Raw genomic sequence first — 25,952 nt, 5'->3', positions numbered from 1 at the left:
TCAATTAAAAGACAAGATCATTACAGCTCTTTTCAGCAGCTAAGTGCACAATATGACAAGCATAACCCTGCACGTGAATATTAGTATTTTCTTTCTTTACAAATAAAGGAACGTACACCTTTGTAAACAACAGTCATAGTACTTGCATTGTCACATGTTAAACGTATAGAATTATCTTACAAAATCTCGTTCTTCTTTGGTTCATTATCCAAAACACTGAATATTCCTTTATCTGTATTGTTGTTGGATTCTCGAATTGAGAGAATTGCTGTTGAAATCTGTATAGTTTCGGCGTCGAAAAGCGACACAACTACTGGGTAGGGCCTTTTTTTCATTCATATAATTACTGCCGTCTGTTTCCAGGGCAAAGGGCTGGGATTTCATTTACTTTGTTACCTTTCCCTCAATTGCAGAAGCCACAATTTCAATTAGCGCTCCGGCTTTTGTTCCTGCACAACCGTATTTGGAGGCTTTTTCCGAATGAGGAAACATTTTCTTGAACAAACGTCCTGCATGCTAAAGGCAAATTGTGCTCAAGAACGAATATCGTAAATAACGTCTCTGCGTTTCTTACCAAACTTTCATTTAGTAAAAACTGTGGAAATCTTGTTCATGTCCCTCAGATTCATGGTATCTGAATGAATTTTGCTAGCCACGTGCTTACGGCAATCGTCTCTTCCACCAAGCGCAACTGAAAAACACCGGCTACACCCTCTACACAAAACGGACGAGTCAGATTTGGAGGAGCGCAGTACACAGGGCCATATACATTTTGCTGCACCTGAAATCGCTTCATTATTTATTTCAATATCTTTCTAGCATATTTCCTCGACATACGCTTAGCATGCGCTAGAAGAGCATTCTATGTTAATTTGCTTACGATAAATGCAATAAAAGCTTGTTAATACGTCACGCACATGCATATTATTTGCTAAACGTAGCTTGACTCCAATTTGTAGTCGCATCAAAACTTTAAAGACACCAGCGCGGGAGCTCTCCAGGAAGAGCCAATATGTGACTAGGAAAGAGAAAAATTATGCAAGATATAAATGGTTCAAATGGCTCTGAGCACTATGGGACTTAACATTTATGGTCATTAGTCCCCTAGAACTTAGAACTACTTAAACCTAACTAACTTAAGGACATCACACAACACCCAGTCATCACGAGGCAGAGAAAATCCCTGACCCCGCCGGGAATCGAACCCGGGAACCCTGGCGTGGGAAGCGAGAACGCTACCGCACGACCACGAGCTGCGGACGCGCAAGATACACAAAACGATGAGTGAAGCCATATACCATACATGGTATTTGGTGTAATCAAAATTCTACGAGGCACACAAAAGGGCAAGTATACCAACTGTTTACGAAAAATGTAAAAAGAAATATTGATGAGAATTCAAGTTGTAAAGATGCTCTTCAACCGCTTACACTTACAAATCAACAAAAAATAGATAAAATCGTAATTTTTGCCATATCGTTCGTAAAGTCGTAATTACTGGAGGAAATTAGTAATTATTACGATTGATTCGTAGTAGTTGGCATCTCTGCCTCTCGTTAGTGAAACGTTGTTAGCAAACAAGAAAATAGTGTTTATGGCTTATCAGCTTATGATTAGAATAATAGTACAGAATCTGAATATACAATAACAATAAATAAGGCTCAAGATCAGAGAGAAGGGGGAAGAGGAGATGGACAGATGGGTGAGAGGAAATGGAGATAGAAAGCGGAAAGGAAGAGGTGGATAGAGAGGGGCTGCAGGAGAAGATAGAGAGAGAGAGAGAGAGGAGAAGGAGAAGATGGACATAGAAAGGTAGGAGAAAGTGACGGACAGAGAGAGTGGGAGAGAGAGGTGTCAGGAGGAGATCGAGAGAGAGGAGGGTGGAGAAGATCGACAGAGAAAGGGGGCCGGTGGTGATGCACAGAGAGGGAAAGAGAGACAGGGACAGGAGGAAATGGAGAGAGATGGGACGTGATGAACAGAGAGGGGAAGAAGGGGTAGATGTACGAAGATAGGGGGAGGAGGACGTGGACAGACAGGGGAGAAAAGGAGATTGGGACGTTTATCCAATTCCCGTACATATTAGAAACGTGTGCTTCCACCTTTCTTTCTTTTCCATTTAACCTGACTGAGCCACAGTAAGCGTGATTGAGACCAGCTGGGATATCAATAAAAAAATTTTAAAAACATTTGTGTAACGAAAAAATCGACTCTTTCCCATGGGTGGTTCTACACAGTGCTGCTGAGCAACGTCAGTACGTGGTGGAACGTACAATTTTTCGGATGCAGGCTTGAATCCGTCGCAGCATACTATCGATGACATCATCAAGCCAGCACTGGTTCAAATTGTCCACAATGGCGATTCTGTGTAAGTCGTATAGAGTAAGTGGTCGTTGTCGACGTCCAAAAAGAGCTCCTTCAGTCGATTCCACTCATGCTCGAATGGCTCCATGGCCGGGGAACAGACAGGCCACTCCATTTTGGTGATTCTATCGTGCTGAAGGAACGTGTTCGCGAGAGCAGCACGATGATCACGCGAGTCATCATCCACAAAGATGAAATTGTAACCAAAATGATGGCGAAACTGTCCCATTATTGGTTGTAGAAACTCGGCCCTGTACCATTCAGCAGTGACTTGTCTTTGAGAACTACGAGAGGTGTACGGTGGCTCGACGTAATGCCACCGCAAAACATCACTCCATCACCACCTTGTCGCACATATGGGACAAAGTATTGGAGGTGCCCGATATTACCGGGTAGTCTCCAAACACGTTTTCTGCGATTATCAGGGTGCAAACAGATCCGAGTTTCTTCCGTAAACGATATCTGACGGCAATTCTGAGGCGTCCGTTTTGCTACGATTGCTTACTCATCTGTAATGGACTCCATGGTGCTGTGGTGTACGATGTGGAGCTTACCATGGTCGTCGGGAATGGGGCTTCACATCATGCAATCGTCTCCTAACAGTTTGATGAGATATACACTCCTGGAAATTGAAATAAGAACACCGTGAATTCATTGTCCCAGGAAGGGGAAACTTTATTGACACATTCCTGGGGTCAGATACATAACATGGTCACACTGACAGAACCACAGGCACATAGACACAGGCAACAGAGCATGCACAATGTCGGCACTAGTACAGTGTATATCCACCTTTCGCAGCAATGCAGGCTGCTATTCTCCCATGGAGACGATCGTAGAGATGCTGGATGTAGTCCTGTGGAACGGCTTGCCATGCCATTTCCACCTGGCGCCTCAGTTGGACCAGCGTTCGTGCTGAACGTGCAGACCGCGTGAGACGACGCTTCATCCAGTCCCAAACATGCTCAATGGGGGACAGATCCGGAGATCTTGCTGGCCAGGGTAGTTGACTTACACCTTCTAGAGCACGTTGGGTGGCACGGGATACATGCGGACGTGCATTGTCCTGTTGGAACAGCAAGTTCCCTTGCCGGTCTAGGAATGGTAGAACGATGGGTTCGATGACGGTTTGGATGTACCGTGCACTATTCAGTGTCCCCTCGACGATCACCAGTGGTGTACGGCCAGTGTAGGAGATCGCTCCCCACACCATGATGCCGGGTGTTGGCCCTGTGTGCCTCGGTCGTATGCAGTCCTGATTGTGGCGCTCACCTGCACGGCGCCAAACACGCATACGACCATAATTGGCACCAAGGCAGAAGCGACTCTCATCGCTGAAGACGACATGTCTCCATTCGTCCCTCCATTCACGCCTGTCGCGACACCACTGGAGGCGGGCTGCACGATGTTGGGGCGTGAGCGGAAGACGGCCTAACGGTGTGCGGGACCGTAGCCCAGCTTGATGGAGACGGTTGCGAATGGTCCTCGCCGATACCCCAGGAGCAACAGTGTCCCTAATTTGCTGGGAAGTGGCGGTGCGTTCCCCTACGGCACTGCGTAGGATCCTACGGTCTTGGTGTGCATCCGTGCGTCGCTGCGGTCCGGCCCCAGGTCGACGGGCACGTGCACCTTCCGCCGACCACTGGCGACAACATCCATGTACTGTGGAGACCTCACGCCCCACGTGTTGAGCAATTCGGCGGTACGTCCACCCGGCCTCCCGCATGCCCACTATACGCCCTCGCTCAAAGTCCGTCAACTGCACATACGGTTCACGTCCACGCTGTCGCGGCATGCTACCAGTGTTAAAGACTGCGATGGATCTCCGTATGCCACGGCAAACTGGCTGACACTGACGGCGGCGGTGCACAAATGCTGCGCAGCTAGCGCCATTCGACGGCCAACACCGCGGTTCCTGGTGTGTCCGCTGTGCCGTGCGTGTGATCATTGCTTGTACAGCCCTCTCGCAGTGTCCGGAGCAAGTATGGTGGGTCTGACACACCGGTGTCAATGTGTTCTTTTTTCCATTTCCAGGAGTGTATGACGTCCGGTAGCTGCTTCGAACACCGAATTCAGTTCTGGAGCTCTTACACCAAGGTGCTTTGATTAAAAAATCTTAGATATCAATCATCTTGTGCACCTGTCGAACTTTGACTGCCTGTGCGGTGTAAGCCCTCAACACTACCTGTCAGTTGGAACCGATTCCATGACGGCGGCACATAACGTTGATTTTGGTGCAAGCGTCAAGCAACTCCCCTGTTTTACAAGCGTTCCCTTATGTAGCTGACACTGTAGAAAGCCTTTGACATCGCATTGTTGAAGCTGTGAATTGGATAACGAGAGACCAACTGCTTCGTGTGTGGCAGGAAATGAGCGACGGTTTTGATATTTGGCGTGTAATATACGGTGCTCACACTGAGAGCATAAAAGTGTGAACTTCTCAGGAACGTTGGACTTTGGAACTGTGTTCTATCTTTTGTAGTTTGAAAGCAATAAATGTTTGAAACCTACTTGTTACTTCGTTTTGAATGGTTCTCTATATATATCATGATCAAAGGCAAGAGTTTCCTGTTATTATTGATAAATGCAAAAGTTGTTTACAAATAACAGATATATGTTTTCTACAAGTTCGACGAAGTGTTGAAGCGATATTTGATATGATCTTGCTATGAATGCTGTTTACTTTCAAGTAACAGACAGGAGGGCAAGCATTTGGAAGATCAGTGTTCTGTACGTTACCCAGCCCTTTATAGAGGGTGTTACAAAAAGGTACGACCAAACTTTCAGGAAACATTCCTCACACACAAATAAAGAAAAGATGTTATGTGGACATGTGTCCGAAAACGCTTAATTTCCATGTTAGAGCTCATTTTAGTTTCGTCAGTATGTACTGTACTTCCTCGATTCACTGCCAGTTGGCCCAATTGAACGAAGGTAATGTTGACTTCGGTGTTTGTGTCGACATGCGACTCATTGCTCTACGGTACTAGCATCAAGCACATCAGTACGTAACATCAACAGGTTAGTGTTCATCACGAACGTGGTTTTGCAGTCAGTGCAATGTTTACAAATGCGGAGTTGGCAGATGCCCATTTGATGTATGGATTAGCACGGGGCAATAGCCGGGGCGCGGTACGTTTGTATCGAGACAGATTTCCAGAACGAAGGTGTCCCGACAGGAAGACGTTCGAAGCAATTAATTGGCGTCTTAGGGAGCACGGAACATTCCAGCCTATGACTCGCGACTGGGGAAGATCTAGAATGACGAGAACACCTGCAATGGACGAGGCAATTCTTCGTGCAGTTGACGATAACCCTAATGTCAGGATCAGAGAAGTTGCTGCTGTACAAGGTAACGTTGACCACGTCACTGTATGGAGAGTGCTACGGGAGAACCAGTTGTTTCCGTACCATGTACAGCGTGTGCAGGCACTATCGGCAGCTGATTGGCCTGCACGGGTACACTTCTGCGAATGGTTCATCCAACAATGTGTCAATCCTAATTTCAGTGCAAATGTTCTCTTTACGGATGAGGCTTCATTCCAACGTGATCAAATTGTAAATTTTCACAATCAACATGTGTGGGCTGGCGAGAATCCGCACGCAATTGTGCAATCACGTCATCAACACAGATTTTGTGTGACCGTTTGGGCAGGCATTGTTGGTGATGTCTTGATTGGGCCCCATGTTCTTCCATCTACGCTCAATGGAGCACGTTATCATGATTTCATACGGGATACTCTACCTGTGCTGCTAGAACATGTGCCTTTACAAGTACGACACAACATGTGGTTCATGCACGATGGAGTTCCTGCACATTTCAGTCGAAATGTTCGTACGCTTCTCAACAACAGATTCGGTGACTGATGGATTGGTAGAGGCAGACCAATTCCATGGCCTCCACGCTCTCCTGACCTAAACCCTCTTGACTTTCATTTATGGGGGCATTTGAAAGCTCTTGTCTACGCAACCCCGGTACCAAATGTAGAGACTCTTCGTGCTCGTATTGTGGACGGCTGTGATACAATATGCCATTCTCCAGGGCTGCATCAGCTCATCAGGGATTCCATGCGACGGAGGGTGGATGCATGTATCCTCGCTAACGGAGGACATTTTGAACATTTCCTGTAACAAAGTGTTTGAAGTCACGCTGGTACGTTCTGTTGCTGTGTGTTTCCATTCCATGTTTAATGTGATTTGAAGAGAAGTAATAAAATGAGCTCTAACATGGAAAGTAAGCGTTTCCGGACACATGTCCACATAACATATTTTCTTTCTTTGTGTGTGAGGAATGTTTCCTGAAAGTTTGGCCGTACCTTTTTGTAGCACCCTGTATATCATCAACTTAATTTCTATACATTTTACCACATTCTGTTTTCAGGGGAATCTAGTGAGACACTGGTCGCAAACGTAAAGAGAACCATCGTTAAGAGGTAGCGCCCGATAGGTATGCAACACACCTAACGTACAGGTAATGCGGGTACGACCTTAACTGATCGAAGCTACTAGGAAAACTATCGAAGCCTACGCTTACTTACGATAGTCTACGGTAGATTTACAACTCTACCTGAACGTTGGTGGAGCAGAGGTCGCAGAGCGGCGCTACGGCGGGCTCTGCGTCGTCGTGTGTCGCGGCGGCGGCCGGGGGCGCAGCGGAGGCGGCGGCGGCGGGGGCGGCGCGCAGGCGGCTCTGCAGCGGGAAGTCGGGCGGCAGCGCGCGCACCCCGCCGGCGGCCAGCGGCTGCGCGCAGCCGCACGTGGGGCACTGTAGCGAGCGCGCCTCCCCGCACCCGGACCCAGACCCGGACCCCGACCCAGAGCCGGACCCGCTCGCGTCCTCACCGGAACCTCCCAGGAACACCGAGTCCGCTGCTGCGACACGACGCACACTTACCACGTTGCAACTGCTCAGCTCGCAACACGCCGTTCAACTTCAAAAAGTACTCATCCTGTGACAATACTTACATGTAATAAGTAATTAAAGCCGACTGCACAGGGACCGCGCAATCGAATGTTGAACATTGAATGTACCGAATTTCTGACGCCATAGTGTGGAAAAAGCACGTCGGGGAGTTGGTTGGTTGGTCGATTTGGGGGAGGAGACCAAACAGCGAGGTCATCGGTCCCATCGCAAAGGGAAGGATGGGGAAGGAAATAGGCCATGCTCTCTCAAGGGAACCATCCCGGAATTTGCCTGAAGTGATTTAGGGAAATCACGGAAAAGCTAGATCAGGATGGTCGGACGCGGGTGTGACTCATCGTACTTCCGAATGCGAGTCCGGTGTGCTAGCTACTGTGTCTCCTCGCTCGGTCGCTGGGGAGTTTTCTCGAATGTGCAGCGCAATACCTAGCACGTCAGAATTCAGAAGGTGCGTTTGAACGTGGACCAATTAGATGGAAGAACGCAACCAACGTCACATGCTTGCCATCCGGGGCCAACGAGAAATACTAGCCCTGTAATGAACTTGTGACGTCACACTAGTCGTATTGTCCGTGAAGGGCCCACAGTAAATCAACATGTAATTGAGAAGTACCCACTAAAGTCCTTAACACTATGGTGTGGTATCGACAGCTTACATGATTTTAAACGCGCAGTCAACAATTATTAAACTCGTCTGAAATAGCTACTCGGCCCCCGTCAGGGACAGTTGCTGGTATTTGTAAAACCTGCTGTCTGTCACATGCTGTGTGACATACGCGCCGCGGCCTGTCTTTCTCGTGGGCCTCGCTTTCCATCTCTCTTCGGTACACACTAGACGCCATATTGGCATTCAGTTGAAGTCCATAGGTAAATATGCCGTTTGTAAGCACCCACAAATTGAGGATTTCTCGAAAACCCGTCGTTCATTATCTGCTTTGTTGTAATATAATGACGGGAAACATATTTGTGCTTAAATAATTTTTCTAACTTGCGTATTATGACAATGTGACATTTGAAGGCAACGCCACACGGAGGATCCAACAAAAACGTATCGTTCTTGGCGCAATTTGCTGTGTTTAAATGTTACTTAACGACATATGTACGATAAAAGCTTTCAGGAGATGGTAAGAGGTCAAGTATGTGCGTAGTATATCACTCATGGTCGGTATAGTGCAGTGAGTGGGGTTACGTACTTGTGAGGTATTGCGTGATGTATTGCTGGCTCGCGTCTCACTATTTCCAGAAATTTTTTTCCCCTGGCCTTCACGTTTTCTAATAGGACCTGATACTTTCTAATTAGTTTAATGAAAATATACTCTGTCATATTCGACGTTACGTACATATAAGCGCGCTGTTTCTGAGGAGTGAGTTTGATCGATTGGCTTAATCTACAAGACAGCTTCTACTACTTGCAGTAAGATTTTTGCACTGTCTTGGTTCAAGTTTTTTGTTTCACATATTGTAAAGATTCAACTACTGAATAGAAACAATAGAAAGAATGACATTAGAATTTTACTAAAAAGTGGGAATAATTTTTGTTATATGGTGAACTATTGTAAATTTGTATCGCAATATTGTAATGGAACTTTTATAAGCCCATGTCCTTATTCACTGGATAAGGTCCTTTCCTTTTTGCCTTATAACATGTTCATGATTATGAAAGTTTTTATTTATGTATGCTGTTGACAGAACATGACTAGTGTAATGACAAGGGAGGAAATGTACGTTTTAACAGAGCTAATGTAAGAATTTGACATACCCATTTCGTAGTGTGATTTGCGCGTCTGATACTGCCGACAACTGCTGCTGGAGCGCGTTGCGATCGCATCTACCACACATTCAGTAGCACGATGAACTCGGCACGGTCAACGCTGACGTTCAAAAGCGCGGTCCCTGTGCCGATGGCTTCAACGACCACTAGACTGTCAACAGTATTGTAATATTATCGAGCATCTATGGATAATAATGACGTTTCTCCAATACATTGTACCGGGTGGTTGTAATTAAAGTGCAGCTAATCACAGAGGTAAAATGTGGTCTGTAATTATCGTATGACAAGGAAATTTTGTAGATATTCTAATGAGTTAATGTGAAACAGATTTACACAGCATAAAAATTAGTTCCAATTTTGGCTACTAGATGCTAATCTAGCTCTGTGAATGCAAGACAGACGTATGGAAATGTTTTCATATGTAATGGGTTAGGAATGGGACATGGGTAAAAAAGGCCAAACAAGAGAGAAAGGCATAATGGTGATTTTACTACCACTTCCACAATATCTTCACCACACTGAAGTGACAAAAGTCATGGGATGGCTCCTAATATCGCGTTGGCCCGCCTTTTGACCGGAGTAGTACAGCATTTTGACGTGGCTTGGACTCAACAAGTCGTTGGAAGTCCCCTGCAGAAATACTGAGGCATGCTGCCTTTATACCCGTCCAAAATTGCGTAAGGATTGACGGGGCAGGATTTTCTGCACGAACTGACCTCCCGATTATGTCCCATAAATGTTCGATGCGATTCATGTCAGGAGGCCTGTGTCGCCGAATCATTCCTAGAAATTGTCCAGAATGTTCTTCAAACCAAGTACAGACAGTTGTGACCCGCTGGCATGGCGCATTGTCATCCTTAAAAATTCCATCGCCGTTTGGAAACGTGAAGTTTAGGAATGGATGCCGGACGTAACCAATTCCAGTCAATGATTGGTCCAGTTCCATGTAAACACAGCTCATATCCTTATGGAGCCACCGCCATCTTGCACAGTGCCTTGTTGACATCTTGGGCCCATTCTTTAGTTGGGTTTTGCCACACTCGAGTCCTACCATCAGCTCTTAGCAACTGAAATCGGTCTCATCTGACCACGGCACGGTTTTTCAGTTGTCTAGGGTCCAACCGATAAGGTCATAGGCCCTAGAGAGGCGCTGTCGGCGATGTCGTGCTGTTAGCAAAGGCACTCCCATCGGTCGTCTGCTGCCGTAGCCCATTAACGCCAGCTTTCGACGCTCTGTCCTAACAGATACATTCGTCATACGTCCCACATTGACATCTGTGGTTATTTCACGCAACGTCGCTTATCTGTTAGCACTGACAAGTCTACGCAAGTGCCATTGCTCTAGGTCATTAAGCAAAGGCTGTTGGCCACTGTGTTCTTCGTGGTGAGAGGTAATGTCTGAAAATTGGTATTCTCGGCACACTCTTAACACTGTGGATCTCGGAATATAGAGTTCCCTAACGAGTTCCAAAACTGAATGTCCCATGCTTCTAGCTCAAGCTACCATTCCAAGTTCAAAGTCTGTTTATTCCTGCCATGTTGCCGTAATCACGTCGTAAATCTTTTCACATGAATCACCTCAGTACAAATGACAACTCCGCCATTGCACCCCTGTTTTATACGTTGTGTACGCGATACTACCGCCATCTGTATGTGTGCATATCGCTTAATTTCATGACTTTCGTCACTTCAGTGTATGAGACATCGACGAGATGCTGTACAGAGTTTTATTTACACCTGGCGGCTAAAATTGAAAATAATTTTTTTCCAGCATAAATCTGTTCCACGTTCATAACTTACGTACAAAGTTTCGGTGCCATATAATAATTACACCCCGCACTGGACCTTCGCAAGTAGCTGCACTTTAATTATAATCACCCGGTACAATATATTGACAGGTCTACAGAAAACAGCCCAATATTTGTACACAAATCGGTGCTCACACTAAGAATAGCAGGCTATTAATTTGACTGCTACACTTACTCACCTCGGCATAAAAAAATGAGTTCTTTGTACATGCAAGCTACACGTGCTCCATACAATAAACTCTCTCAACAACATATTGGACATGTACGTACAGCCAAACACTTGTTACCAACAGTGGGGACCGAAAATTCCTTGGGGGACGAAATTAGGAGCGGGAACGATATTAGGCCCCCTTACCTTAGAATGAGCGAGTGACTATCCTTCAGAAAGATCTGATGGTCATTTGGTCCGCTTGATGTCAAGTCCATTAGCAAATTTTCATCCATCAGGCTTTCTCTTTTCTTATTCCATACCTTCGTCTATCGACACTTGCACTTTTTCTTTCCCCTAGTGCAAAACCGGCCCAAGGCCAAAATAACAGCTGGCACCCACATCCGTCATGTTTGCACCGCCGATATTTGGCATGAAGTTTCCACAATATTACTTCGCTGTCTCGAGCCAGCCACCAATATACTGTACAATATTATTTTCCTATATTATTGACAGCCTAGGAACTGCTTTATGTATGTGGTCATAGATACATTTAACACTGAAGTTGTGTAGTGGATGCACTCTTTATAGCTGGCAGGTGCAGCATCATACTGTGGTTGCAGAAGGGGCTAGGGAGAACTAATGGCATGCCTATTCTGCCTTTGGCGACCATTATGGTAACATCTGCTATATAGGATAGAAACCAATGTGTTTCAATAAACGTGAGTAGTAGCGCAACCTGCACGCCACCCCACTTTGCAGTGTTGCCACATTTATTCATGATGTCGGATCCAAGATGGAGGCAGTAGATATGGCAATGTCGCAATGACGTCATAGCGGTAAGTTCACATTTTGGCGGGAAAATAGGTCAATTGGGCTACCTCCACTAACCTAAGCCTCTCCCCTCCCCACCCCCAGAAAACGGCAGGAAGTTCAAATTTTGGCAGAAAAAAGGTCACTTGGGGTATCTCCAGTAACCTAAGAAAATGGCAGGAAAAAAGGTCACTTGGGCTACCTCCACTAACCTGTCATCTGACCGCCACCTCTCCCTAGGAATTGGCAGGGAGGACTCAGCCAGTGCTAGGCCACTGGATAGGATGGATGTAAGTCTTTATTTTTCATGCAGGGTTTATTTAAAGAATTTGTGGCAGTAGCTCCATCCAATGTGTTCACCACGAGGTCTCGAGTCCAACTGATCTAGTACACAATACTACTACCAGAGGGCAGTCTGAGGAGGGGGGAAATGGCGGGAAAAGGACTCATCGTGCTGGAACTGCTGGAGAGAGGAATGAGTGTATTTTATTTATTTTGGAACAATTTATTTAGCAATGAATTTCACGTAGTTCATTTATTACACTGATACAAAACACTCGCTCTGATGTGCTTGGGTTCATGCTACTTAGTCTGCAAACCTGCAAACCACTCGTAAATTATCGAAATAATGCGGTACACTGATGTACTGACACGCAAACAACTCGTAAATTACCAAAATAATTCATTGCACACACTAAAGAGCTGCAAACTACGCGTAGATCACCGAAATAATGTAATACACTGATGTGCCGACATGAAAACAACTAGTAAATTACCTAAATAATGCAATACACATTATACAGACCCGCAAACTACTCGTAAACTGTCGAAATAATGCAGTATACTGATGTGCAGGCATGAAAACAACCTGTAAATGATCAGAACAACGCATTTAAAATGCTCTTCAGACACGCTCACTAATTCTAAACCGTCCAAATAATGCAGTACACTCCATACAGACCTGCAAACTACCCGTAATTTACCGAATTAATGCAGTACATTGATACACAGACACGAAAACAACTGGTAAATTGTCAAAATAATGCATGTAAAAGGCTCTGCAAACACCCTCACAACGCTTAAACAGTCGAAAATAATGCACTTCAAAAACACTCGCTGCATGTAAAAACCGCTTTCGAAGTATTGTCAGCCACGATGCATCAGCAAATTGTTCCAACATGCGCACGTGCCGACATTGCACGGGCACTTTGGAGGGCCAGCTGGACGCAAGCCAGCGCCGGAGCATAAGCCATCACTCTCACACCTCTGCTGCCTACAGCAAGCAAGTGAAAGTCGCATCTATTTTTGGGTATACGGTTAGAATTATTCAAGTGTTATGCTGACATCACATATCTCTGAAAATAAGAGACAATTCACCCTCTGGACTCGCAGGTGTTCACCATTCCCGGCGTGATGCCTCTCTACCTGCGATCCAGCAAAGACCAAATTGCCCAGTGAGTCACCCTCACAGACGCAGATAAAGGCTCTCAGTGTTATACTGACATCACAGGTCACGCTATAGAAATCGGTTCCAATGTTTCCCAGAATAGCACAGAGTGCATTCTTCCTAGCGATCCTAACGGGACATGTGACTTGCGTCTAGCCGTCACGCGTTTACCTGCCAAGCTTGGCTGATGCATCACTGTGAAATGTTCACATAGCGACTCAGCATCACAGGTGCATCTAAAAGGTTCTCAGAGTTTTACTGACATCACATGGATATGTAAATAAGAGATAAGTCGACCTCTAGGAAATCGTAAAATGTCCCAGAAATGGTTAACGGTCGCTTTTGTAGGAGCTTTCATGAAGTCTTAGCTTATCCACAGGGAAATTCTTGTCCTAACAGAACCTGTTTATGAAGATACACCAGAATAACGCTGAATGTATTCCTCTTGATAGTCGTAACGTAGCACCCCATCTGTCATGTGTTACCCTACCTGGAAACTGTTAAGTCCTCCGAAACACAAACGTTCTCACTGCTATGTAGAGGCTCCTATGACCCAGGCGCAAAGCATGTCTTGTGAATGAATGGAGCATTATGATTGGCTCTAAATGAGTTTACCCACCAAATTGCTAATGCTGCTGGTGTGTAAGCACTGTCTCCCTTTTTTTCTTCTTTCTGCAGACAAGACCTTCAGTAGCAAAAACTATTTTGTACAGATCGCCACAATGCACTGGCAGTTAAACCCTGCAAAAGTGGCTTATAGATCGTCAAATACAAAAAGACTCAATCAATTACACTGTTTTGCCACTGAAGAAGGAAGGTTGAATATTAGAGAGTGAAACCAATGTCAAACCCTGAAATATATCCCTTTGTACCAAGTCAATGTAGTAAACATACAGTTCATATCCTGCGCCATATAAAATCGCCCCTTTTGCATCATGCATATAGCTATCGACCACCAGACACTCGTACATACACCGCGAAGACAGACAGCATAAGCACTAGATTTTTCCCAGAAGGTCGGGCGATCATCCACTGCTGCCGATGGTCACAAGTCTTGCCCTCCCAAGGCGTGACCAGCGTGAACTCATCGGACCAAAGTCACTCTCAGAACTGTTGTAGAAAGTCGGGCTCGTTTTCCCTCAGCACAGAGGCGTTACTGTTTGTGGCCTCGACCTGCTTGCTTGCTTGCATTCTACACACTTCTCCAGATTCTGGGATTAGAAGAACACATGTATTTTCACATGGTTTGCCAGAATATTATACCATTTACGTGATACTTCTCGATATCAAGCACACAGCAATATTGCTCGCACAGTATAATTCCGAAGATATAGACTGGAAATTATTTCTCTAGAAACCCTAAACTTTAGCGAGGTGTAGCGTGCTTTAAACCATCGAGTAACTAGAAACTTATCCCATCTGTGAAGACCTTTACACGAAACTCGAAAAAAAATAGAGGAAACTATTATTTCCACCGATTTCAGTGATGTAACAGATTCCAAATCATTCTTATAATTTACAAAGTCAACTAAGGTGTTACTTATGTCTAGAGAATCAGCAAATGTGCCTTCCACCCGTCTTTTACCTGCTATATGCACACACCACAGTCGATGCCCCCTCAACTAAATAAGGGCGCGAAGTTTGTACAAGCAGTCAACTGGAGAATTTACATGGGAGGGAATAATGGTCCAGCGTAAACATACATCTATATTGAATCTTCTCAAATGCGATCACAAAAGCTATCCAACATATACTAAGTATTAGTTCGCTATTCGGCCGTCTAGAGGAGGACACGGTTAAGTCAGCTACATTCCTCCACACCAACAGGCCTCTCCATTCGGACAGCTCCTACCGTTAGCCGAAAACGTGAATCATCCCCACCACAGGCGATTGGCGCAGACAGAATAATCCTAGGAAACTGGCCACATCGATAGTGAGCGGTCCAAATATCTCACGAAATAAGCATCAAACGAAAAAACTACAAACAACGAAACTCATCTAGCTTGAAGGGGGGGAAACAGGATGCCGCTATGGTTGGCCCAATAGATGGTGCTGCCATAGGTCAAACGGATATCAACTGCGTTTTTTAAATAGGAATCCCCATTTTTATTACATATTCGTGTAGTATGTAAAGAAATATGAATGTTTTAGTTAGACCAATTTTTTCTCTTTGTGATAGATGGCGCTGTAATAGTCACAAATGTATAAGTACGAGGTATCACATAACATTCCGCCAGTGCTTCGTGATACATTACCCGTGTTAAAATGGACAGTTTACCAATTGCGAAGCCAACCGGAGTGGCTGTGCGGTTCTAGGCGCTACAGTCTGGAACCGAAGGACCGCTACGGTCGCAGGTTCGAATCCTGCCTCGGGCATGGATGTGTGTGATGTCCTTAGGTTAGTTAGGTTTAATTAGTTCTAAGTTCTAGGCGACTGATGACCTCAGAAGTTAAGTCGCATAGTGCTCACAGCCATTTTTGAACCAATTGGGAAAAAGGTCGATATCATCGTGTTGGTGTATGGCTATTGTGATCAAAATGCCCAACGGGCGTGTGGTATGTATGCTACTCGGTGTCCTGGACGACATCATCCAAGTGTCCGGACTGTTCGTCAGATAGTTACGGTATTTAAGGAAACAGGAAGTGTGCGGCCACATGTGAAACGTCAACCACGACCTGCAACAAATGATGATACCCAAGTAGGTGTTTTAGCTGCTGTTGCGGCTAATCCGCACATCAGTAGCAGACAAATTGCGCGAGAATCGGGAATCTCAAAAACGTCGGTGTTGAGAATGCTACATCAACATCGATTGCACCTGTAACATATTTCTGTGCACCAGGAATTGCATGGCGACGACTTTGAACATCGTGCCACTGGGCACAAGAGAAATTAGGGGATGATGAGAGATTTTCTGCACGCGTTCTGTTTAGCGACGAAGCGTCATTCACTAACAGCGGTAACGTAAACCGGCATAATATGCATTATTGGGCAACGGAAAATCCACGATGGCTGCGACAAGTGGAACATCAGCGACCTTTGTGGGTTAATGTATGCTGCGGCATTATGGGAGGAAGAGTACTTGGCCCCCATTTTATCAATGGCAATCTAAATGGTGCAACGTATCCTGATTTCCTATGTAATGTTCTACTGATGTTACTACAAGATGTTTCACTGCATGGCAGAAAGTCGATGTACTTCCAACATGATGGATGTCCTGCACATAGCTCGCATGTGGTTGAAGCAGTATTGAATAACATATTTCATGACAGGTGGATTGGTCGTCAAAGCACCATACCATGGCCCGTACGTTCACCGGATCTGACGTCCCCGGATTTTTTTCTATGGGGAAAGTTGAAGGATATTTGCTATTGTGATCCACTGACAACATCTGACAACATGCGTCAGCGCATTGTCAATGCATGTGCAGGCATTATGGAAGGTGAACTACTCACCGTTGAGAGGAATATGAGGTTGTCGGACATTATTTTGAGTAAACTTCCTGGCAGATTAAAACTGTGTGCCCGACCGAGACTCGAACTCGGGACCTTTGCCTTTCGCGGGCACACAGTTTTAATCTGCCAGGAAGTTTCATATCAGCGCACACTCCGCTGCAGAGTGAAAATCTCATTCTGGAATTATTTTGAGGATTCATTGCATTAATGTGGTATTTACAGATAATCACGATGTAACAACATGCATTCTCAGAAATGATAAGTTTACAAAGTTATATGTATCACATTGGAACAACCGAAATAAAATGTTCAAAAGTACCTATGTTCTGTATTTTAGTTTAAAAAACCTACCTGTTACCAACTATTCGTCTAAAATTGTGAGCCATATGTTTGTGACTATTACAGTGCCATTTATCACAAAGCGAAAAAAGTGGTCCAACTAAAACATTCTTTATTTCTTTACATACTACATGAATATGTAAAAAAATGGGGGTTCCTGTTTAAAAAAAAACGCAGTTGATATCCGTTTGACCTACGGCAGCGCCATCTAGTGTGCCAACCACAGCGCCATCTGGTTTCCCCCTTCAAGCTAGACAAGTTTCGTTATTTGTAGTTTTTTCGTTTGACGCTTATTTCGTGAGATATTTGGCCCGGTGACGATCAGTGGACCACCCTGTACATTTTATCACGATCATAGTCTCAACTGGACGATAATCGACAATGAGCGAAGTATCGGAAATACACCCTGCTGACATCTGTGGCTCTGGAAATAGAAATATCTGTACCATTCTTATGACTTGACATACTCTTCCCTTTGCTGTCACAGTATTCTGCGTCAAACCCATACCTTCCTATGCACATGTCAGAACACACACACATGCATATACTTCATAAGCCTGATGCTCAAGGCGAAACTATTATGCATCCCCTACTATTAAGTATAATACTTGGCCAATAACTGACTGCTGGCTATACGTAATAATACTGACCGAAAATCAGAGATGGGGGGACATGTCTCAAAAAGTTTTTCTTGCGAGTGGTACCACTGTCTCTTAGAAAGAGAGGTGTAATCGTCTTACAAACCACCATATGTTAAAAAAAACACGATCGCAACGACCATATTACTATCACAAGCGGTCTTGGTTCTATAGGTACACACAAGTATTCATTTTAAAAGTTATACTAGTCTTAGAAAACGAGGTATGGCATTACCTCCGAATGAAGTGGTTTTTCGAGACAAATACTGCAACACTGAATACAGACGGTGATTGCTGGAGTGTATATTATCAGACCAACAGTGTGGTTACACGTAGCTGACGATGCAACCTCGTGATAAAATAACTGAATTTAGAAAGTGATTCGACTAAGGAACGTGGTATGAAACCAGTATTAGCAACTCCCTCATGCCACTGCTAGATGTTTCTCCAGTATTAGTAACGCATTCTGTCTCGATGTGATGTCAGAGGTTCTGCAATACATCCACTGGGTTATATGCGAAGGTTGATTGAGAAGAATCACAAACAGTAGATTGTGTGCTGATTGAGGTCATAAGAAATGTACACTAGCTTTTCATATCTCTAGTGTTACGCTCTTCGGTAGAAATGCTGTCTAGGATTTGGAATCAAGTCTCTCCATTCAACCACATATCTGCATTGAATCCTATAGAGAAGTCCTTTAATGTAACAACCACTACGGAATCATATTTCCGGCACTCTCGTATCTTGAAACGAGTTACCTTTTTCGAACCTATCAGCTGCAGTAAAATTTTAGATAGTCCCCATGCTTCTTGCAACTGCTGCTATTCCTGCAGCTTTGCGCATGATATTGTCCCAATTTAAGTAAGAACTGAGCAGAAGTCGGAGAGAGCTGTATCTACCACCTTCTGCAACCTGTGTAGAAACAGAGTGACATGAGTTAGTGCAACAGGATTATGTTTTGACCATTCGGTGGAAATGGGAACATGTTGTCGTAGCTCTGCCAACAGTGTACGACGTGTATGGTCAGCACCAAACGAAACCTGCTCCTGCAACATGAGGCAGTATAAAAGACAGTACTGGAACTGGGGGAAGGACGAGGATTTTGCTGCTGCATTGTGATGCATCCTCAAACTACGTACAAGTACTGCTGTTCAAAACAGATCTGTGTCCCTCAGGGCTCATTCATATCTACCACCCCAACATGCTATCTTCATTATTCTGTACCATCCAACAGAGAAAAATTAGAACTATAAAAGCTCCACTAATTTCATCTGGTGGAGAACTCGATAAGATTTTTACTGCATCTCTTTTCTCCCTTATATCGAAAACAAATGCTGTCTGCGTGCCGGCATCGAGCACATGTGACGATCCTATTAAGTATACAGCTATTGATCCATTGCACGGACCATCTCCCTGTGACCCTATGTCATTGTTCAAAACATTGTTGTTTTTTTTTTTTGCTGTAACACTATTTGTACACTGCCATACATTTTGTTTTTTCTACCATAACTTCGAAGTCTGTATCAGGCTCTAAACTGACGGTAACATGTTCTGATCCATTGCTTCTTACAGAAAACTAGACATTTCACACCGTAAATCATGTTGTTACTGCTGCTAACATAACACACCACACGTGCTGGATGGTTTTAAATAAGAGACAGTTAAAAACGTAAGGAATCTGGATGAGTTTGGCGGTGTTGTCAAGCGTTTCCCAACTGCTGTCCGAAGGTGATTGATGACCTCTAAATTTAAACTCATCTGTCACAGTGACGGGATAGCTGATGGCTCTGCATTCCATTTCGACTGATTCCTCATATTGCAGTGACGTACGCGATCACTGTTTCGGTGCTAGCCACCCCCAGAAGTTGTTGCCCCTCCGCAAAACTCTTTCTCTATCACAAACAAGCGATGTCAGTCAATCATTATCTAATAACCAACAGTATACTGGTGGACGAATGGGATGGAAAAGACACCGTCGATGTACTGTAATAATAATCATCACAGTTGATAGTGCGAAAAAGTTTAGCAATTTTACAGTAATTTCAACATCGACCAATGATGCGACAGCATGTTTCCCAATTTCAGTGTCATCGCTGAATTGCCCCTCCACTACTTTGCGAGTATCATTGCGAATGTAGATAGATGACTGTGCAGTACGATTATTCATTGTTAATTCTTGAACATATAGATCATCAAAGTATACCAGACAGCACTCTACATATTTCTGGCACCTCGAGCATAGTGCATAATTTACAATCTACCTCTATAACAATGGGAGTCACAGAGCATTCTCGCTGTCTTAGGATAAAATTAGAGACTGAAAGACTCCCTCGCACTGTCTTTGATCAACCTGCTCTGAAGCACAATTACCGATTTAATCTGCAGCTGACCAGAAGTAGACCGCTACATTTTGCGTCTCATGAATGAATGGAGCTTGCCGAGTCCTTGCCCGTCCAAGTCCACAAGATTTCTCCAGATGCGCCCATTTCGAGGAGGTTAGTACCCCTTCTCGGTGTATAGAAACAGATTTGAAAGTGTTGTAATAGCAGACGGTTAAGAAGAACAAGAAGCGGGTGGTTTTTATGCATGATGGAGCTCCAGACAGCTGGAGTTCGAAACATTCTACGCAAAATCAACTACACTATCAATTTTATAGTATTGTTCTAGTGTCTGGGATCAGTACCAGGAGAGTGTTGGTAAGAGAGAACACAAACGCATGCGCTCCTAAGGCTACACGGTTCTGCACTTAAAACAGGCTATGATGTTAGATCACTTCAGTTTCTGACCTATCAGTCATGTGGAATGCAGCGCTTTTAATATCCCAATGTAAGAAATATACTTCCAGTGCGTACCATACATCCTTCTTGCAGGTTTCTCTACGATAAACTATGGTAACAAAGTGTAAAGTGAAAAAAACTTCTTCCTTAAAACATCGGCTCTGTGTGATACATGCGCAATATAGCTTTCCAAAGATGTGTAGCATCCACTGTTCACATCCAATCATGGTTCAGAAATTATGCTATGCCCGCATCAGTCCTACATAAAATGGTCATCAGTAACGGAGAATACCTCTTACAAGGAAACACAAAAAAGCTTAGCAGCAGCGTCCGACATGTGAAATTACACGTCATGCTGCCACAAACTCTGTAAAAAGCACATCTGTCAAACAAATGTATACACAGGGATTGCAGTGTCTCACTCCCACCTATCGCTAACTTAAAATCATCTTAGATATGAAACTGAAGTCTCGATTTTATACCCAAGATGCGACAAGGAAATGGAGTACATCACATAAATCTTCGTTTTTATAGAGGAATGTGTCAAAACAGGATGGCCACATTTCATCACACATGAGATGGAAGTTCTCTGATGACCGAGAGGTTTGCTGTTATCGATCGGAAGTAGACAGTGCTCTAAGTCACAATATACAGAACACATGGTTGTATACGAGTCAAACACAGGCTATGTCATGCAACTGATGCATCCTGACAGAACAGCGGAAAAAATGGTCAAATGATCAGCAGCAACGTCTCCCTCCTTAGAAAGCATCATCAGTCCGCCATTAAATCGTTCCTTGTTACAGCTCCATCTCAGTCGATCACCCTGTACACTCTCTGTTATCCTTTAATGCAGCTGCATATAAGTTTAGAGGCAGATGGTTCTCTGTTGTCCTGAACAACGTCAAATACAGTAGTCAACTCGTGTGTATCACTGTTACCTCAATAGAAATATAGTAGAATGCTGGCCAGACAGAAAAAAGTAACTGTTTCCAATGTTCCCTTCGCTTCCATGTCGACGTTTTCTCAGATTCTTCTTGCTGACACAGCAAGAGCCCTCTGGTGGCAGCATTATGTATTATGTCAGTTGGACTCTAGACCTCATGGTGAACACACTGGATTGAGCTACTGCCTCAAATTGTTTAAATACACACTGAATGCAAAATAAGGACTTATGTCCATCCTATCCCACAGGCTGAGTCCATTCCCTGCCCATTCCTCGAAAGAGGTGGTGGTCGGATGACTTAGGTTAGTGGAGGTAGTCTAAGTGACCTTTTTGCCGCCATTTTCTTAGCATAGTGGAGGTAGCGCAAGTGACCTTTTTTCTGTCAAAATTTGAACTTCCCGCCATTTTCTGGGGAGGAGAGGGGGAGTGTGGAGGGGGGAGTTAGGAGGGGAGGGTGTTAGATTAGTTGAGGTAGCCCAATTGACCTATTTTCCCGCCAAAATGTGAACTTACTGCCATGACGTCATTGTGACGTTGCCACAACTACTGCCACCATCTTGGATCTGCCATCTTGAATAAATTTGGCAACAATGCAGAGTGGTGTAACGCACAGGTTGCCCTACTACTAACATGTACAGCACAAGAGAGACTTCTATTATACCTTATTGAGATAGATATTCCAGTACTTAAAATACACTGACAGAAAAAAGTCGCAGCACCAAGAAGGAGTTGTGCGACATAAAAGAGAGTTGGTAGGCGTTTATGATGTTGTCTATTCCAGTTTCGCGCCAATAGCATAAGAGTGGGACAAGTAGTGCCACTATGAGGATACAAATCATTTTTGCCTTAAATACACGATGTAACGGTCGTGAGTGTTAGTTACTGAACTAATGTTACTAAAGAATGAATTTAAAGACAAAGACGCCATTATCAGCAACTCCTTGCGTTTAAACGATATCGTGTAGTAGGGCAGAAGCTGAATGTTCCTTCTGCAGTACTGCAGTAAGACTTGGCAGGAATATAACCACTGCATATGATTTGCGGTAGTAGTGGTCACGAGAATGTAAGGTCGAAGAAGACCAGGCTCCGGAACCCCAGGTCGTACTACAAGAAGGAATGCCATCATGTTTGGCGTATGACTCTGCCGCCTTGTCCTGCATCTGGAGCAGCAATTTGAGCAGCAATATGCACCACACTGACACAACGAACTGTTACAAATCGGTTACTTCAAGGACATCTCCAGACCAGACGCCCTGCAGTGTGCATTCCACAAACCTGAAGCCACTGCCATTTGCAACTTCAGTGCTGTCAAGCAAGAGCTCATTGGAGGGCAAGGTCAAGGTCTGTTGTGTTTTCTGATGAAAGCTGATCTGCTTTGATGCCAGTGATGGCTGTCTGTTCGATAGAAGGAGGCCAGCTGAGGACTGCAATTTAGACTGTGGATCAATGGAAGTGTGTCACCTGGTCAGATGAATAACGTTTCTTGTTACACCAGATCTATGGTCGTCCGGATACGGTCTCATTCAGGCAAACGTCTGCTTGAAACATGCACTGCATCACACAGACCCTTAGAGGCAGGGTTATGCTATTGTGGGGAGGGGGGGGGGGAAGGGGGTGAACGACATTCATCTGCGCTTACATAGGACCTGTACTAGTATTAGAAGGCACCATGACAGCTGTGGAGTATTGCGGATCGCCTGCATCAGTTCACGCTTGACATCTTTGCAGACTGAGAGTACAACTTCCAGCAGGATAACATTAGGTTTCACAAGGTGAGAACTGTGCTGCAGCTTTTTGAGGAGCATGGCAGTGAACTCACGATTATGTCTTGATTACCTGTTTTCCTGATCTGAACCAACACTTCTGAGACGCTATCGGTTGCCAGCTCCATATCTACAAACCAACGGTCCGTAACCCACAGGAATTGTGTGACCTGTGCGAAGACATCTTTTGCCACATGCCTCCTGAAAACTGACAATGACCTTACGGATGCATGCCACGAAAAATCGCTGCTGTATTGCGTTCGAATGGCGAACCCAAACGCTGTTAAGTGTCATAGTGTTTTGGCTCATCAGTACAAAAGAAATGAGTATGTCAGGCGAGAACATAGTGAATACGATTACTAGCATCGCCAGTTTCGATTAGAAATAAGTGTACGAAAATAAAGAAGTATCATAACGCCGTCTGAGTTGCGATGATGGGATACGGCGAGAGTGTTTCCACGTACAGACTCCTGGTCATAATATCATTATGGGCAATTAACAGGTTACAAAGTGGAATACTTCTCCGTTTGATGGGAGCTTTTAGTATTACAATGAAATGAACACTCTAAGCTGCTTACAGGCGTTGACATACGTCAACGGGGACAGATGAAAATGTGTGCCCCGACCGGGACTCGAACCCGGGATCTCCTGCTTACATGGCAGACGCTCTATCCATCTGAGCCACCGAGGACAGAGCATAGCGCGACTGCAGGGATTTATCTCTGGCACGCCTCCCGCGAAACCCACATTCTCAACGTATTGCCCCGCACTACATTCGTAGTGCCCCCGCCCATTATACTCATTACTCGCGGCGCGTTGCCGATTCCCGTAAGAGTTCGGGCACTGTTTGTGATTCGCACAGAAGAAGAAGATGGTCAAGTCGCCGGTGAGCCTTAACTATATACACTCCTGGAAATGGAAAAAAGAACACATTGACACCGGTGTGTCAGACCCACCATACTTGCTCCGGACACTGCGAGAGGGCTGTACAAGCAATGATCACACGCACGGCACAGCGGACACACCAGGAACCGCGGTGTTGGCCGTCGAATGGCGCTAGCTGCGCAGCATTTGTGCACCGCCGCCGTCAGTGTCAGACAGTTTGCCGTGGCATACGGAGCTCCATCGCAGTCTTTAACACTGGTAGCATGCCGCGACAGCGTGGACGTGAACCGTATGTGCAGTTGACGGACTTTGAGCGAGGGCGTATAGTGGGCATGCGGGAGGCCGGGTGGACGTACCGCCGAATTGCTCAACACGTGGGGCGTGAGGTCTCCACAGTACATCGATGTTGTCGCCAGTGGTCGGCGGAAGGTGTACGTGCCCGTCGACCTGGGACCGGACCGCAGCGACGCACGGATGCACGCCAAGACCGTAGGATCCTACACAGTGCCGTAGGGGACCGCACCGCCACTTCCCAGCAAATTAGGGACACTGTTGCTCCTGGGGTATCGGCGAGGACCATTGGCAACCGTCTCCATGAAGCTGGGCTACGGTCCCGCACACCGTTAGGTCGTCTTCCGCTCACGCCCCAAAATCGTGCAGCCCGCCTCCAGTGGTGTCGCGACAGGCGTGAATGGAGGGACGAATGGAGACATGTCGTCTTCAGCGATGAGAGTCGCTTCTGCCTTGGTGCCAATGATGGTCGTATGCGTGTTTGGCGCCGTGCAGGTGAGCGCCACAATCAGGACTGCATACGACCGAGGCACACAGGGCCAACACCCGGCATCATGGTGTGGGGAGCGATCTCCTACACTGGCCGTACACCACTGGTGATCGTCGAGGGGACACTGAATAGTGCACGGTACATCCAAACCGTCATCGAACCCATCGCTCTACCATTCCTAGACCGGCAAGGGAACTTGCTGTTCCAACAGGACAATGCACGTCCGCATGTATCCCGTGCCACCCAACGTGCTCTAGAAGGTGTAAGTCAACTACCCTGGCCAGCAAGATCTCCGGATCTGTCCCCCATTGAGCATGTTTGGGACTGGATGAAGCGTCGTCTCACGCGGTCTGCACGTCCAGCACGAACGCTGGTCCAACTGAGGCGCCAGGTGGAAATGGCATGGCAAGCCGTTCCACAGGACTACATCCAGCATCTCTACGATCGTCTCCATGGGAGAATAGCAGCCTGCATTGCTGCGAAAGGTGGATATACACTGTACTAGTGCCGACATTGTGCATGCTCTGTTGCCTGTGTCTATGTGCCTGTGGTTCTGTCAGTGTGATCATGTGATGTATCTGACCTCAGAAATGTGTCAATAAAGTTTCCCCTTCCTGGGACAATGAATTCACGGTGTTCTTATTTCAATTTCCAGGAGTGTATATATATATATATATATATATATATATATATATATATATATATATATACTAAGATGTTATCTGTTCTTTCGGACATGTCCGAAAGAACAGATACCATCTTAGTAAATATATGTTTTCAGTATTGTGTCAGTTAAGGCATTGTAGAGAGTACTCAGGATATGTCCGCTCGGTCTGCAATCGGAAGAAAGCGACGATATAGTGGCTGAAGAAATACGAAACCTTGGACTGCAGAAGTATAGTAAGAATATGGGTTACAAAAAATAGCGAATTCACGTTCAGATTTTACTCCAGCGACAGAAACGATGTGATGATCCTCAAACGGCGAGTCGTACTTATGGTTTCCTCCCCAGCATAAGACAAAGGCTATGATCGAGAGCCCCATGTCTCTCAAAAGGAATGACACAGTTCTTGACAGGTCACAGCCTTTACGCTATCT

At 45.2% G+C, this 25,952-nt stretch overlaps 1 protein-coding gene and 1 non-coding gene across 2 annotated transcripts in view; both read right to left on the bottom strand.

The window, feature by feature from the left end:
* Positions 1-25,952, bottom strand: part of LOC124795887 (tripartite motif-containing protein 45) — a 177,099-nt gene that overhangs the window by 69,266 nt on the left and 81,881 nt on the right. Inside the window, exons 3-4 of the mRNA XM_047259968.1 lie at positions 7,097-7,236; positions 6,932-7,000 (exon numbers count right to left, since the gene is read on the bottom strand). Coding sequence (XP_047115924.1) covers positions 6,932-7,000; positions 7,097-7,236 — 209 coding nt within the window. The remainder of the gene's footprint in view (positions 1-6,931; positions 7,001-7,096; positions 7,237-25,952) is intronic.
* Positions 23,806-23,879, bottom strand: Trnat-ugu. The gene has a single exon. It is a non-coding gene; the product is annotated as a tRNA-Thr (tRNA).

The sequence above is a fragment of the Schistocerca piceifrons genome, chromosome 4 (genome assembly GCF_021461385.2).
Source record: "Schistocerca piceifrons isolate TAMUIC-IGC-003096 chromosome 4, iqSchPice1.1, whole genome shotgun sequence".
In the NCBI taxonomy this organism is placed as follows: Eukaryota; Metazoa; Arthropoda; class Insecta; order Orthoptera; family Acrididae; genus Schistocerca; species Schistocerca piceifrons.
This window is presented reverse-complemented; position numbering and strand designations above follow the sequence as displayed.